Source organism: Leptinotarsa decemlineata, unplaced genomic scaffold (genome assembly GCF_025532065.1).
Source record: "Leptinotarsa decemlineata unplaced genomic scaffold, Ldec_3_MD MMD2_tig00026340_RagTag_RagTag, whole genome shotgun sequence".
Lineage (NCBI taxonomy): Eukaryota > Metazoa > Arthropoda > Insecta > Coleoptera > Chrysomelidae > Leptinotarsa > Leptinotarsa decemlineata.
The window spans coordinates 11,326,373-11,341,993 of NW_027412694.1; the positions used below are offsets into that span (position 1 = coordinate 11,326,373).

The 15,621-nt window shown below is 32.5% G+C and overlaps 2 protein-coding genes across 3 annotated transcripts in view; both read left to right on the plus strand.

Moving 5' to 3' along the window:
- The window catches only part of tst (superkiller complex helicase subunit twister), a 39,036-nt gene that overhangs the window by 4,172 nt on the left and 19,243 nt on the right, over positions 1 to 15,621 (plus strand). For both annotated transcript variants that reach the window (XM_074183425.1, XM_074183424.1), the window contains 8 exons: positions 48 to 368; positions 429 to 691; positions 757 to 1,031; positions 8,108 to 8,501; positions 8,623 to 8,901; positions 9,567 to 9,794; positions 12,309 to 13,056; positions 13,317 to 13,507. In XM_074183425.1, coding sequence (XP_074039526.1) covers positions 48 to 368; positions 429 to 691; positions 757 to 1,031; positions 8,108 to 8,501; positions 8,623 to 8,901; positions 9,567 to 9,794; positions 12,309 to 13,056; positions 13,317 to 13,507 — 2,699 coding nt within the window. The remainder of the gene's footprint in view (positions 1 to 47; positions 369 to 428; positions 692 to 756; positions 1,032 to 8,107; positions 8,502 to 8,622; positions 8,902 to 9,566; positions 9,795 to 12,308; positions 13,057 to 13,316; positions 13,508 to 15,621) is intronic.
- Positions 3,127 to 4,033, plus strand: LOC141485865 (uncharacterized). Its single transcript, XM_074183426.1, has one exon. It carries the CDS (start codon positions 3,152 to 3,154, stop codon positions 3,950 to 3,952), a length of 801 nt encoding a protein of 266 aa, XP_074039527.1. The 5' UTR covers positions 3,127 to 3,151; the 3' UTR covers positions 3,953 to 4,033.

Below are 15,621 nucleotides of genomic sequence, written 5' to 3' on the forward strand. Positions count from 1 at the left end.
TACTAATATTTGACTTTACAATAATGAGCTCATTATCATTATTATAGGAAATAAGGAAGTACCTCAGAAAAAGCAGCAAAACAAGGATAACTCTACTGTCAAGGCATCAGAATCACATCCAGAAGAAGATGAAATTATACCCAAAGAGGCGCCGGTCATAAATATCAGTACTGCTCCTCCGTTAAACTCGATGAAAGGAAGTGATTGGGCTGTTTTACTAGATGCTTCTAAACCCATAACCAATTTTCGAGAAAGGCTTCCAGTAATGGCGATAGAATTCCCGTTCGAATTAGACATTTTTCAAAAACTGGCAATCCTACAGCTTGAGCAACACAATCATGTATTCGTTGCTGCACATACATCTGCTGGTAACGACAATACCATGTATTTGTTCTGTTAAATGTTTATAATATATTTTTGCTATGTAGGTAAAACTGTTGTGGCCGAATATGCCATAGCTTTATCACAGAAACACATGACTAGAACAATTTACACATCACCTATAAAGGCCTTATCCAATCAGAAATATAGAGATTTCCAAGCTAGGTTCAAAGATGTTGGTTTGATAACCGGCGATTTTCAGATTAATCAAACAGCATCCTGTTTGATTATGACAACAGAAATTTTGAGGTCCATGCTTTATTGCGGTAGTGATATCACCAGGGATTTGGAGTATGTTATTTTTGATGAGGTAATTTTTAATTCTGCAAAGCAATATTTTTCAGAATCTTTATGTAGTAAAATATATGTTTTGAGGTTCACTATATAAATGACAGAGAAAGGGGACATGTATGGGAACAAGTATTGATAATGTTACCTGCTCACGTCTGTGTTGTCCTTCTCAGCGCTACTGTTCCAAATACAATTGAGTTTGCAGACTGGCTCGGTAGAACTCATCAGCGCAAGGTTTATGTGGTGACCACAACTAAGAGACCTGTACCGCTTCAACATTACTTGTATACTGGAAAAGGAGGCGGATCACGTGATAACAGATTCAAAATATTGAATGCGGACAGGTGGATACCAAATGGGTGAGGATGAAACTATTTCATTGTTCACTTTCACAAAATAATACATTTATTTTTGTGTGATAATTATTAGAAATACTAATACAGTGCATTTCTTTAATGTCCCCCCCCCCTCTTTTTATTTTTTGAACGGCTCAATCAAAAAATTGAAATTTGAGATAATGAAATTAATGCATGAATACTTTATTTTGAAGTGAAATTGACAGATGAAACTTTCAAGATGGCGACTGGGCGCCCCCTTTCTATTTAATTTTTTTCCCAGATGGCGCCCAGTCGCCATCTTGAAAGTTTCACCTGTCAATTTCACTTCAAAATAAAGTATTCATGCATTAATTACATTATACCAAATTTCAATTTTTTGAGTTGACCCCTTCAAAAAATAAAAGGGGGGGACATTAAGAAATGCACTGTATAATGTAATGAGTTTCACAAAAGTTACCTCAATTGAGCTATAACTGTTGCATTTATTATTAAATGTATTCTTTTCTCAGTAGAAAATATTTGTACTTTATTGAAATACCAAGTATATATGTAGCATGCAATACTAATAATTAGTGAATATTTTTCATATGTTTTAAACGTTTTATAGGTTACTAATAATGAATTATATTTCATTTGGATATTTTCCCCTTCCAAAAGTATGAAGTAAAAATTGTAAATGGAAAATTCAGTGGCATATTCAGCGAAGAGGAACAATAAAATAATCAATTGTGACTAGACTCGAAACTTTCTATTATGAAATCTTAAAATTCACTGTTCCCCATTCTTCCTTCACCTGAAAACATCAGATGACTATGAATTATCAATGTAATGTTTACTATCTTGTGAAAATCTCGTTAGATTATCAATTTAATATGGAATTTCATTATTTCACTATTATTTGAAAGACATTATTTTTGTGGAGGAGTCAAAATGTTCCTTAATACTTTTTAAGTTTCTAGCCATGCACAATTGAATGAATGAATATAGATCAGTAAAGAATCTGCTGAAGTATAATAAAGGGTAAACTGAAAAGTTTACACTGAAAAATTACTGTGTTATATAAACGAAGAAAAAAAGAGAATTGAAACTTTTTATGTTTTTTACCACTTTTATTTGTAACCAAAAGCAAAGCATCTCTTAAATACATCAATGCTCATTCCCTCTACTTCATACCTGCCATAGAGTATGATATAATAGTTGTCATTAACCTAACCATTAACCACTCAAAATCCACCAGTGTTGACAGAATATACTGAAAAAATACACCTCTTACCTAATTGATCAATTGCTCTTTAGAAGAGGGGATTTTTCCTGAGTGCCTGAAGATTTCAAAAATTGTGCCAATTCCTAAGAAGGGAAATGACACTGACATACAAAATTTCAGACCAATTTCCCTTATTAGCTCATTATCAAAAGTATATGAAAAATATGTTTCAAGCCTAATGATAACTTTTTTCAATAAATGGGGTCTATTTAATGTGAACCAATTCGGTTTTCGCAAGGGATTGTCCACAATTCAAGATATTACACAGTTCCTCAACAACGAATACAGGGACTTGGATGAAGGTAAAAAGACGCTAGGGATTTTCGTAGACTTAAGTAAGGCATTTGATCTGGTAGATCACAAAATTCTCCTAACAAAGCTTGAAATGTATGGAATCAGGGGAATAACCTGCAAATGGTTTGTAAGTTACTTAGAGGGTAGATACTACTATGTAGAGGTTAGCAGAAATAAATCAGAATCTAAAAATTGTTCCCTCGAGGTTCCTCACGGTTCTATATATATATATATATATATATATATATATATATATATATATATATATATATATATATATATATATATATATATATATATATATATATATATATATATATATATATATATATATATATATATACAATATATGTAAATGATTTTTATAGTGATTAGTTCGTTATGTATGCTGATGACACATCTTTATTAATAACTCAGGAAAATATCAAAACCACAGTTAATAAAACAATGGTCTCTTGTTAAATGAAAGAAAATTTGTGCTTTTACGTTTCAATCATTCAGGAACCACTTCAGATCACAGTTTACTAGTAACGTTTATTAATGGATCAATTCAACAACAAGGGGAGATGAAAGCGTAAACTCTATGATCAAACATTATAAAACCCGATCTTTCCAGCCAAAGTTGTTATGGACTAAATGCCCACGGCCAGGTGCAGTCGATATCGCTCCGTGGGACAGCACGAAGATATACGTGGCTGCCACAGATAGCAAAAATATCCTCATTCTTGATAGGTCGAAGTTCAAACTCGTTGGTAGGATAAACAACCCTGAAATGATTTGTCCAACTAATATAGCCTTCTCCTTGGAGCCTAGAGAAATTTTCGTGAGCGATAAGTGGAAGAATTGTATTCACGTATTTTCCTCTAATGGGGAGTATTTGAGAACCTTCGATCAGCTCAAATTAAGAAGTCCGGATGGTGTAGCCACATTACCGAGCGGGGAGCTCATCATCTGCGATACAGGAAACAACCATTTGGTGGTTGTAGATTCGAAGACAGGGCACTTTTTGAAAATAATTGGCAAAGGTAATTTACAAATGCCAACCTGTGTTGCGGTATACAAACGGAATATTATCGTATCAGATACTGGCAACCACAAAATCAAATTTTTCAATATGGACGGCCAACTCTTACAGGCAATCGGTGGTTTGGGAAGAGGCAATGGCCAGTTTCGATCTGCGGAAGTTGTGACTGTTGATTGTATGGGATTCATTTTGGTTGGGGATGCTGGAAATGCAAGAATACAAGTTTTTCAGCGTAACGGTGACTTGGTAAAGATATTCGGAAGCAACGAAGGGTTCGGCTGGATTTCTGGGATTTGCGTATCTCCTGAACTGGACATTATTACGACAGACAGCAAGAATAGGAATTTGAGAATATTTTAATCAGATAAAAGATGCGAAATATTTTCTGAAAAATAGGAATGTAGGCATTCACGGCTGGCGTCAATGATTTGGTTGGTCTCCGGGTATATATATATATATATATATATATATATATATATATATATATATATATATATATATGATATTATCTCTAATTAGAGATAATATCACATACACGGATCAAATACCCGGAAAACCAGTTCAGCATATTCCTATCCGTGAAAACTTCAGATTTCATATATATATATATATATATAGGTATATATGTAGGTATATATATATATATATATATATATATATATATATATATATATATATATATATTACAATGTAGGTTTTCACGGATGGTAGAATATGATGTGTTGTTTTTCCGGCTGTTCATCCGTTGTGTACTATTCGATAGTCGACGTTTCGCCATCATCTCAGATGGCATTATCAAGACGAGTTACTGCTTCGCTTCGAGAGGTGTAACTCTCTCAGTTACATATATATATATATATATATATATATATATATATATATATATATATATATATATATATATATATATATATATATATATATATATATATACAATATATGTAAATGATTTTTATAGTGATTAGTTCGTTATGTATGCTGATGACACATCTTTATTAATAACTCAGGAAAATATCAAAACCACAGTTAATAAAACATCTGATGAAATAAAAATAACCCAAATTACAATGACATCAATATCTGAAAAATGAGTATCAAAATTTATCTTCAAAGCACTCAAAGTTTCGATTGCAAAATTGACGGGAATCTCAGTCTCTGTAGTGTGGCTGAATATTTCACATGTTTCGAATAAAATGTGTGAAACATTTTTTACGTAATTGCGATTGAAATAGTATTATTTTCTGCCTAAAGGATTTGATATTGGTGTATAAATCAGGGAGAAGCTGATTTTCTCCTTGCAATCTCAAATTCAGTTCGTTCATATGATTTGTCAAATCGACATAGAAGGCTAACTTTCACATCCACTCACTATTTTTTAAATCGGCAAAAGAACGCTGCTTCTCATTTAAAAAAATTTCGATCTCTGCTCGAAGTTCAAAAAAGCGCTTAAGGACTTTTCCGCAACTAAGCCAGCGTACGGCAGTATGATATGGTAAATCATTTTCTCCAATCTGTTGAATAAACTCGCGGAATTGTCGGTGATTCAGCCCAGTGGATCTGATGAAGTTAACAACTGATATGACTGGTTTTAGAACTTCAGACATATCCAAACAGCTTCCGCACAAGGACTGTTGATGAATGATATAATGTAAGACTAATGGTTTTGAACCACCATCATTTTCTACAGCCTTTGACACAAGTGCAACCACTCCTTTATTTTTACCATACATATTTTTGCCTCCATCAGTTGTTATAGATTTCAAATTTCTCCATCGAAGGTTCTTTTTATTAATGGCATTTTCAACTCCCTTAAAAATATCTGCCCCAGTTGTCGTGCCGTGAATACTATCAACATCAAGAAGTTCTTCATACACTTCATAGCTTTTATCTACTCCGCGAATAAAAATCAACACCTGAGCAGTATCTGACACATCCGTTGACTCATCCAATGCTAGAGAAAACCACTCATGATGTTAATTTTTGTCAGACAGTTGAGATGATATATTTTCTGCGATGTCTTGCACCCTCCGAGCCACGGTGTTTGCTGACAAACTGACACTTTTAAATAAATTTACCTTTTCGGGGAATATTTTTTCGGCTATTGCAATCAAGCATTCTTTTATCATTTCTCCATCGGTGAATGGTTTGCCACGTTTTCCGATTTCAAGAGCCACACGAAAGCTGGCGCGAGTTGCTCTTGTTCAGTATTCGCTTTGGTAAACAAAGATTGCTGCGATTTGAGTCCGCGTTTCAAAGCTTCAAATTTTTCCTTCCGCAAACTTCCTGTATACTTGGAGTAACTTTGAAGATGTTTCGATTCATAGTGTCGTTTAATGTTATAGTCTTTGAGAACAGATATGGTTTCATTACAAATTAAACATAGCGCCTTATTATTGGACTCAATCACAAAATACGAAAAGTTCCATTTTTCTTGGAACGTTCTGCATTCACTGTCGATTTTTCGCTTATTTTCCATACTAACAAATCACACATAAAAACAGTAAGTCAAATCAAAATACTTTTACTGACGGGTGTTACTTTATTTCACAATAGACAGTTTCGCTTCCTTCGCCTTTCCTACGCAGACTAACTCGCAGTTGCGCCGCTAGGCTTTTTATATGCAATTATTACTGTCATCTCGAGGTGATCGGAATACACTAACTAGAACCAGAACTTTCTCGAACCAACGCGGTAATTTCAAATATTTGATTACGCCTAATGCCACCTAGCAGGTAGCTGGAAAAGATAGTACATAGTACCACTACTCGCCACTAGATGTCGTTAAGTGTCACAATACACAATAATAATTGAAATGCAAAAAAGCGTAAGTTTGCTTAGGTCACGCACTTTGCTTTCCTAGGCTAGAAATATAGTTAAGGGCAGAAATTGGCCCTTGGAACAAACTGAAAAAATCATTATGGCCCGAAGGCTTCAAAGTTTGAAGACTCCTGAGTTAGATAATCAAAATTATATATTTTTTGGACAAACAACAGAAAAAGTGGTTTCATTTTTGAATAAACGAGATAATAAAATGGCATCATATAGAACAGATAATACATGGAGAAAGTTAGTTAAAAATAATAAAGACAAAGCATCCAAATTCAAGAAATCAGGAGTATATAAATTATAGTGAATAAAGTGTCCTAAGGTATACATTGGTCAAATTGGCAGAAAATTTAGGAATCGTATCCAGGATCATCATATGACCTATGTAAATAAGAAAACAAGTTCAACATATTCAAATCGTCTTTTAGAAGAAAATCATATCTTTAACGAAGACTTCATTTGGAAGCAATGGAAATTAATAAACTAAAAAATTCAAACATTCTAATGAATGACCAACTGGATTTAAACAGATCACCATTATTAGACTTGTTTTCTTAAAAAACCCATGAAATATTATTATTGATGTAGAATTGACGTAATATGTTTTATGTAATCATAATTGAAGATGTACCTTAGGTATATAAAAGTTGTAGATGTTTAGGTAATTTGAACGAGTGAGTACCTAACTAAGTAGTCTCAATTGTGATAAATATTAGGGTAGAAATGAACTATGAAAAAGCTACAGTGTTAGCTAAACATGTGATATATATTTTTTGATAAAGAAGACCAAATCGTTGTTTATGAAATTATTATTAAGCTATCAACAGTACTCGGAAATGTCAAATGAAAATGACTATAGTTCAGGTCAAATGTAATAATAAAATAAGAGGATATATTATGCAGCAGGCTCTGATCATTAGGATGGACCAAGAAAGAAGAGCTAAACATAAGAACGCCCGAATCAACCAAGAGGTTGAAGATAGAGGGACTTATGATCAGGGTCAGTAAGTATTATAAATAATAATAGGAAAATATATCTGGTAACACAAACAGAAAAACCTAAGAAAAGAGGTAAACAACTGCTTAAACAAAGCAGGGATTGTCTCAGAATAATTGACAAGGCTTCTCACTAAACACTATTCATTCAGAAGACTCCCAAACGCAGATGATGCAATAATCTAATAGATAAGCTTGTTATAATGTTTAAAGAGAATGTGGGGCACTAGAACTGTTCAAACTAACAGGAAAGCTTGTTATAATGTTTTAAGAGAATGTGAGGCGCTATACCTCTTCAAACTAGTACAGAAAAGAGACGAAAGGAAAAACTAAAAAAAGCACATGGGTCTGTAGCATTTTCTTGAAACTTACAGGAAATATACAAGTCAGATGTCAAAAAAAACATAAAATTTCACAGAGATAGATGTTGATAAAAAGAGTATCTCCTTTTATTAATGGGTCAAACTGATACTAATAGTATATCAGTAACTTATAGAGTTGAACTAGAAGCTTACCCTTTGTATACACTGTTAAAAGTACTCCATTACAGTTTGTATTGTGGAGGGGAAAATATATGAAAGAGGTCAAAATATCAACAATACCTTTGTCCTCACCACAATAAGAATTTAGTACCGTAAATTGTTTGTTCTATGTTTATATATTCACTTTTGTAAGGACTATGTGTGTTTCAAGGTATTCAGAAGCAAAGGCCTCAGTACCTGATTCCCAAAAAAATTATTACCAGAAAATGACTCCAGCTCAGGATAAAACCCTTTGGTCAGGTTTGATTTCTCATTTGAAGAAAAACGACTTGCTACCTGTGGTGGCATTCACTTTTTCGAGACAAAAATGTGACAACAACGCCACCAATCTAACAAATTTAGATTTGACCACTCAGAAGGAAAAAACCCATATAGCAATGTTTTTCAATAAGTGCATCAGATGCCTAAAGGAGCCAGATCAAAACATCCCGCAGATTATAAAGATGAAAGATATTCTTACTCGGGGTATTGGAGTTCATCACAGTGGAATTCTACCCATTATCAAGGAAATTGAAGAAATGTTGTTTCAACGAGGACTTATTAAGGTAATTGGAAAGAGATTGAATTAATACACTAAATCTTTAATTATTACCGGAAAGAAAACTTAAAAAGTAACTCAAATATTTAATTTCCATGAATAAATTCAGTTTAGTTCTTCATTTTCAGTTGCTCTTTGCTACAGAAACGTTTGCCATGGGTGTTAACATGCCTGCAAGAACAGTAGTATTTGATTCTATCAAAAAGCATGATGGTAAGGAGCTGAGAGAACTAGAACCAGCCGAATATATTCAGATGGCAGGACGTGCAGGGAGAAGAGGTCTTGACGCTGAAGGCACTGTTATCATTTTATGCAAATTTGGTTTTCCGACTGAAGATAGTTTGAAGAAAATGATGCTTGGAAAACCTAGTTCTTTAGTGAGTCAGTTTCGACTCACTTATGGAATGGTAATAATATACTCATTTTAGCTAGAAATTCAATTACAATGGTTTTATTAGTCAGAGATATAGAAATTTGCTCTTCTTCAAAAATCCTTCTACAATATAAGTAAAAATGAACGTAATATTTTTAAAAATTATCGCCTAATAAATTTCATTATCATTAAAACAGTTCTATTTTTCTTTCAAAAAAACGAAATTGCAGTATTTTGTATATTTGGGTTGTACACATCCACTGCATCTACTGACGTAGTAGGATTTATCGCCAAAAGGTTTGCAATTTCATATTTAAACGCAATAATAATAATCTGTGAATCTCAATTTTCACAACTTTTTTGCAATTTCAATATGATGTTTTCTTTTGCATAAGAATTCCTAAAAAGGAGCAAATAAACTCTAGAAAGAACATTTTCCGTGATGTATTTCATTAAGGACAATGAACTTCGCCCTTTATTTCAATTGTAAGTTGAATGTATAAGTTATGTTGTATTTTTTGTTTTGGTTATGAAATAATGAAGGCGATATTATTATAATTTCCATTCACCGTTAGAAATACCCATTATTGTCGAATTCATTTAATTTTCTTGGCCTTGCTCGTTTGAGCTCTTTCACTTCATATTTACTGAAAATACTCAACAGAGGTGGTGAGAAATATATGTAAGGTTCAATTTTAGGTTTTGAGTTTATTGCGAGTGGAAAGTCTTAGTGTGGAAGGAATGATGTCAAGGAGTTTCAGAGAAGCTGACCATCAGAAGAATATGGTGGACATAAAAAAAGAACTGGAACGAGTAGAGAAACTCACGACTGAATTGTGTAGACAACAAATAAGTAGTTACTTACAGCCACTAGTCAAATATTATGAAGTAGCCAATTTGTACTTGAACATTAGAGAAAATACAATGGTAAGACATCTTATGTAGTCAAAAATCCTCAAACTTCTCAATTGTATAATTAATAATCATATAACAAAAAAATCGTTCATTATTCTATTTTTTAATAGTTTTCATGAAAGCCTCTAAAATATATTCCTTTGAATTTGAAGTAGCTGGTCACAGTGGCCACATCTTTTGTTTGTATGTTTACATCGTCGACTTGACCATCAAATTATTTCATGTTTTTTTTTTGTTGAAAACGTACAAAAATGATTTAAATAATATTCGCTCCGTCAAAATTTTCAGAGTTCTCTCAAATTCTCAGAATTTTCTCACTTGAAGCATTTAATAAGTCCGAAATCTCATTTCAACTTACACTTGTAGATTCTATAATTTACATAATTACTATTTTTTGTTGTGGGTCACTCCTTTTTTATATTTCTTTTTTGGTTCAAACTTGCATGATTTGTTCTAACTCATACATAACTGGTGTGCTTGTCAAAACTTTTGCTTTATTTGTATTTGTAGAAAAAACTTCGAAATCACTATGTGATTTCTGTTTGTGAGTTTGCAGTCAATTTTGAGGATGCCAGGGAGTAATAAAAACTCTTTGGTATTACGTCAAGCTTTTGGAAATGTTTATTTCCTTCTTCAGAACAAAAAAATTGTTAACAAATTAAAAACATAGTTACAATTTCATAGACTGGATGAGACTACTTACTGTCGTGAGTTTGAGAGAAGCTAGTTCATTCATAATAATCAAAACTTATCTGTCATCTTATGCAGAACAAACAGTATACATCTAGATTTAATTTGAATTTCAATATACATTTAATTGTAGATTGAAATCTTAATTGTACATCAGCATGGTTCATTTCCTAAAATATTCAAAATATGGAAAATTGATATGGATGCAAATAGGTACATTGTAGCAGTGTTCCTCGATTTTAAACGAGCTTTCGAGACTATAGATATTTCAATTCTACTTATGAAACTACAGAACTATGGTTTGACTGGCAATGTTTTCAATTGATTCTCTAGTTATTTATAATAGAGGTCACATTGTACTAAAGTAAACAACTACATTTCAACAATAAAAGCCATCAATACCGGTGTTCCACAAGGTAGTGTATTAGGTCCGTTACTGTTTATTTTATATCTAAATGACATCAATCTTATTCAGGACTGTGAATTTATAAACCTCTTTGCAGATGACACTTTGCTGACAGCAAGTGATATCAGCTTAACGAATGCTGTCAAAAAAATTAATAATATGCTTATTAGAATATCCGAATCCTAATAGAGTTGCACAATACAAGTGTTCAATCACTTAGGTGCCAAACTCAGTAATGTAATCAGAAATTAGTATAGCTCACCAAATCCTTGATTAACTTGCTGAACTAACTCACTATCAATAAAATACTCAATATAAACAAAACCAAATCAATGATCATAACCACTCAATATAAATATAATCTAATCGACAAAAAATCCATAAACATAAAAATATATAGTGAAACAATGGAATTGGTTGAGGAATTCAAATACCTCGGATTTATGATAGACAACACTCTGAGCCTAAAAAAACATTTTAATTACATTCATAACAAAATTATTAAAAAAATATTCTTCTTTACAAGAATTAGTAACACGTTGACATTTGAAACATCACTAACAGTCTATAATACGATAATTCGACCTCATTTTGATTACTGTCCAACACTTCTCAATCTTTTTGATGCAAACTCTATATCCTCTTTGCAAAAACTACAAAATAGATGTATGCGTATACTCCTAAAATGTAATAGATACACCCCTATAATGACCATGTTTCAGGTTCTCGATTGGCTATCTGTAAAATACAGGCTTTCCTATTTTTCCATATTTATTACTGGAAAATTTCCTACCTATTTCAACCAGTTCATAACTTATCAAAATGAAATCCATGATTACCCTACATGAGGGAATAAGAACTTATATGTTACCCGAACAAAATATACCATGACAATGAATTCTCTTTTCCACATGGGTCTCTTGGACTACAATAAACTTCCCAATAATATTAAATGTAGTGACTCCATTTTAATTTTTAAAAACCGTCTAACTAAATATCTGAAAGAAAAATATGTTTGAGTTTAACATATCTTCCACATTTATATCAGCTTTTCAGTTCATTGGTCTATCGGGAGTTGTACACTCCATCCTCTGATTTTATTTATTTTTATTATTCTTGTTATACTTTTGCTTGTATTTTCAAAATGTGATTGTTATAACAGTATTATGTATATTAGGATTCCTATATTAATAAATGCTCTTATTATTATAAGCGTAGAATATAAAGAGGATAGGACCTAACATTTACCCCTGCGGCACTCCCATTTTAAGTTTACGTTTTTCTGAATTTTCTGTAATATATATCCCATAATTATATAGGAAGCATATGTTTATTTTCAGTCCAGTCCATGGTCCGATTTTATTTTGAAATTTACAGATACCACCGAAATTTATTTTGGAATGTCATATTAATGTTTACCACTCTTTCAGAATGCTGTTATGAATTCTTCAAAAGTCCAAAAGATACTAAGCCCTGGACGAATATTAGTAGTGACTCAAAAACACCATATAAATAAACTAGCTCTGCTGCTGTCAACTATTCGTTCTAAACACCTTCAGTTCAAAGTGTTAGTGCTCAGTGATGATACAGCTCAAAAAGACAATGATCCAAAAGAGGATCGCTGGTATCATATGTTGAGTTTGGCTCAAGAAAAACTTTTTAGCCCAGAAGGAACACCCAGTCATGAAATATTAACAGTTTCTGCAGTAGACATATTTGAAATATCAAACAAAACTGTCAAAACAAATTCGGAGCTGGTCATAAGAGATGTGGAAAAACGACAAATGGAGCGTTTCAGATATGACCCTCCTGGTAATACTTGTGTTGAAGCAGTACAAGAACTGTATAAATTCACTATGTTAGCTAACACTAATGATTCTTCCAACAAACTTGAATATTACCACTTCATCATGGACTTGAAAATAAATGAGCAAGATTTGTACCAAGCATTGAAAAAAATGTATGACGCCAAAGATAAACTCATTGACTATTTACCCGGTACTCGAATTCCAAATTTCGAGCAGCAATTTTCATCGGTGTTTATGAGGAAGTTTTTAGAAGGAAAGAAAAAGGATCTCGAGTTTCAGTTATCAAACGCCAGTTTGTCATTATATCCAGATTATGAGAATAGGATAGAATTGCTGAGAAAACTGAAGTATGTTGATAATCAGAATAAAAGTGAGTACAATTAATTTCATTTTCAGTATTAGCTAAATCTGTAGAAATCTGTTCATAAAGATCAAGCGCTTGGAATAAATTTGCTAAATTATTGCATCGAAAGAAAAACTTTTTTTGATCAGCAGGTTTTTGTTACCGTGATAAAACATCAAGTTCCTTAGTTATTACACTGGATCCAACATTAGCAAATTTCTTTGTATTCAGAAATTTATTTCATTACTGAGTAGAATGGAACTGATAAGGCAAAAATTATTTTCCAGTTGAACTCAAAGGTCGGGTGGCCTGCGAAATTGGTATGAATGAGCTTTTAATAACAGAATTGGTGTTGAGAAATATACTCACTAAACTGAGAGCAGCGGAAGTAGCTGCTCTTTTATCAGCATTGGTATTCAGGGTAAAATCTAGAGGAGAAGTTTTTGACGACTCAGGTCTAACACCAGATTTGAAAAGGGTGAGTATGATCAGTATGTCTAACATGTAAGACTTTCTCAACAAATATTTGGGATGTCAATGTTTTTCATCAGTATATTAATTGGGAAATATTTCAGGAATTTGATAAAAACAGTCTATTGTGTTGCAGATATATTTTCCACTTCTGAAATACAACTTGTGTGGAAAAAATTGTACATAAATTTAGTTAAAGTAATATAATATTTTGTTAGAATATATATTTGCAGCATAACATTGTATTTCTACTACGTTTCTAAAAGTATCTCTAAAATTTTTCATTTTATGACTTAAGAGAGTAATACTATCACTCAACCAATCTTATTTGGAAGAGTGTTTTCAGCATATTAGTTTCAATAGCACAAATTCTGATGACCTTCCTATTTTATAAGGCATCCCACAAGGTTCAGTTATAGGGCCGTTACTATTTATAATTCTAAGTAAATGACATACTTGAAATATTGCAACATACTAAATGTGTAGTATATTATTTGCTGATGCTACTAGGCTGATATGTTCTGGAAGCCAACATAATGAAATCAAAGAATCAGATAGGTCAGAAGATTAAGCAGAAATGTGGTTTCATAATAATAATAATTGAATTTAAATAAAACTCAAACACTGTTATTGTCGACACACTTGTTGTATAACAATCGACAAAAAAATCAAGTGGCACTAGCACTAGCAAACACATTTTCCTTCTGAGACATATGTGTAGTGCATACTGAAAATCTGAAATTGGTGTTTTTTTGTTGTTTCATTGTCACCCAAACTATGGAGTAATTCTAAGGGAAAACTTGGAATACTGTTCTTATTCAATAGAAAAAAGCCCCGTGAACACTGGCTAATGCACCTTACAAATATTGTAGGTAGACTCATTTTTATTGCTTTTGCCATAATGTTTTTGCCATCACTACATAGTATAAAACAAAGTTGCTTCCCGCTGTCTGCCCCTATGTATGCTTAGATCTTTGAAACTACGCAACGGATTTTGATGCGGGTTTTTTCAATAGATAGAGTGGTTTAAGAAAAAGGTTTATATGTAAATAACATGCATGATATAGTAGAGAAACACTGATAATTTTAGAGGTTTCTAATGTGATGTCATAAATAAACACATTTTTGCGCTTACATTGCAAACGCTAGCTGAACCCTACTACAGTATTATACACCTTAAGAAGGTCTACAAAAAAGTCCGCGATGGTATATGTCTATCTCTTAGGGATAACCCAAAACAATAATTTTTTATCGTCGAGAAATAATGGCTTATTTACGAAGTGATTTGGAGGAATACAGCATTAATCCTTATCCAATTACGTACTGTTCAGTGTGTGCTTGGTCGAGTGTGAATAGGTGTGAACCACAATAAACTCTTGCGGGTTTCGGTGGAGGGTCGAATAGACTCACTCACTTTTGACCTAACATAACCCAACCGTTCAGTGTCTCTGCATATGTAGGATAATAAGGGACAAATGCTAAATTTGTATCAAGAAGAAAATATATGAATGAAAAATGACAAAGTGACATCGAGATATTTGAGTATTGAAAAGTGCATTAAAACATTTTCAAAATTGGACTGAAAGACTTTACTGGTACCTCTAGATCCTCTGTGAGCTACGTTTTCATAAGGAATTTCGGACAATTTATGAATCAATGCTTTTCTTTCAAAGAAATAAGACATAAACATAAAACAAAAACATCAAAATGGTATACTGAAGAATTGAAAGAAATGAAAGTAAGATTAGATGAAGAATAATAGAAAAAAGCAATGATCATTCTATAGAATTGCTGAGAAACAATGAAATGAAAAATGTGACAGGCCTATTGAATAATATAACCATAAAGTTTTACCGGATATTTTATATAACACAGGGATGGGAGGTCATTCTCACAAATTATTTTCAAAGTCGAAATCAATATGTAATGATGAATAATTGTGAAATTTTTGAAGCAGTTTCAACTTTTGATGAACCACAAGAAAGGTTTTGGCTCTCTACTTCACCATCTTTATAACATGTGGGAATCTTTCAAATAAAGGAAGAAAGCTGAAATTTCAAATTAACTCTTCACAAAGGTGTGTAGATCATGCAAAGAAGAAACATTCAAACATAAACTGGA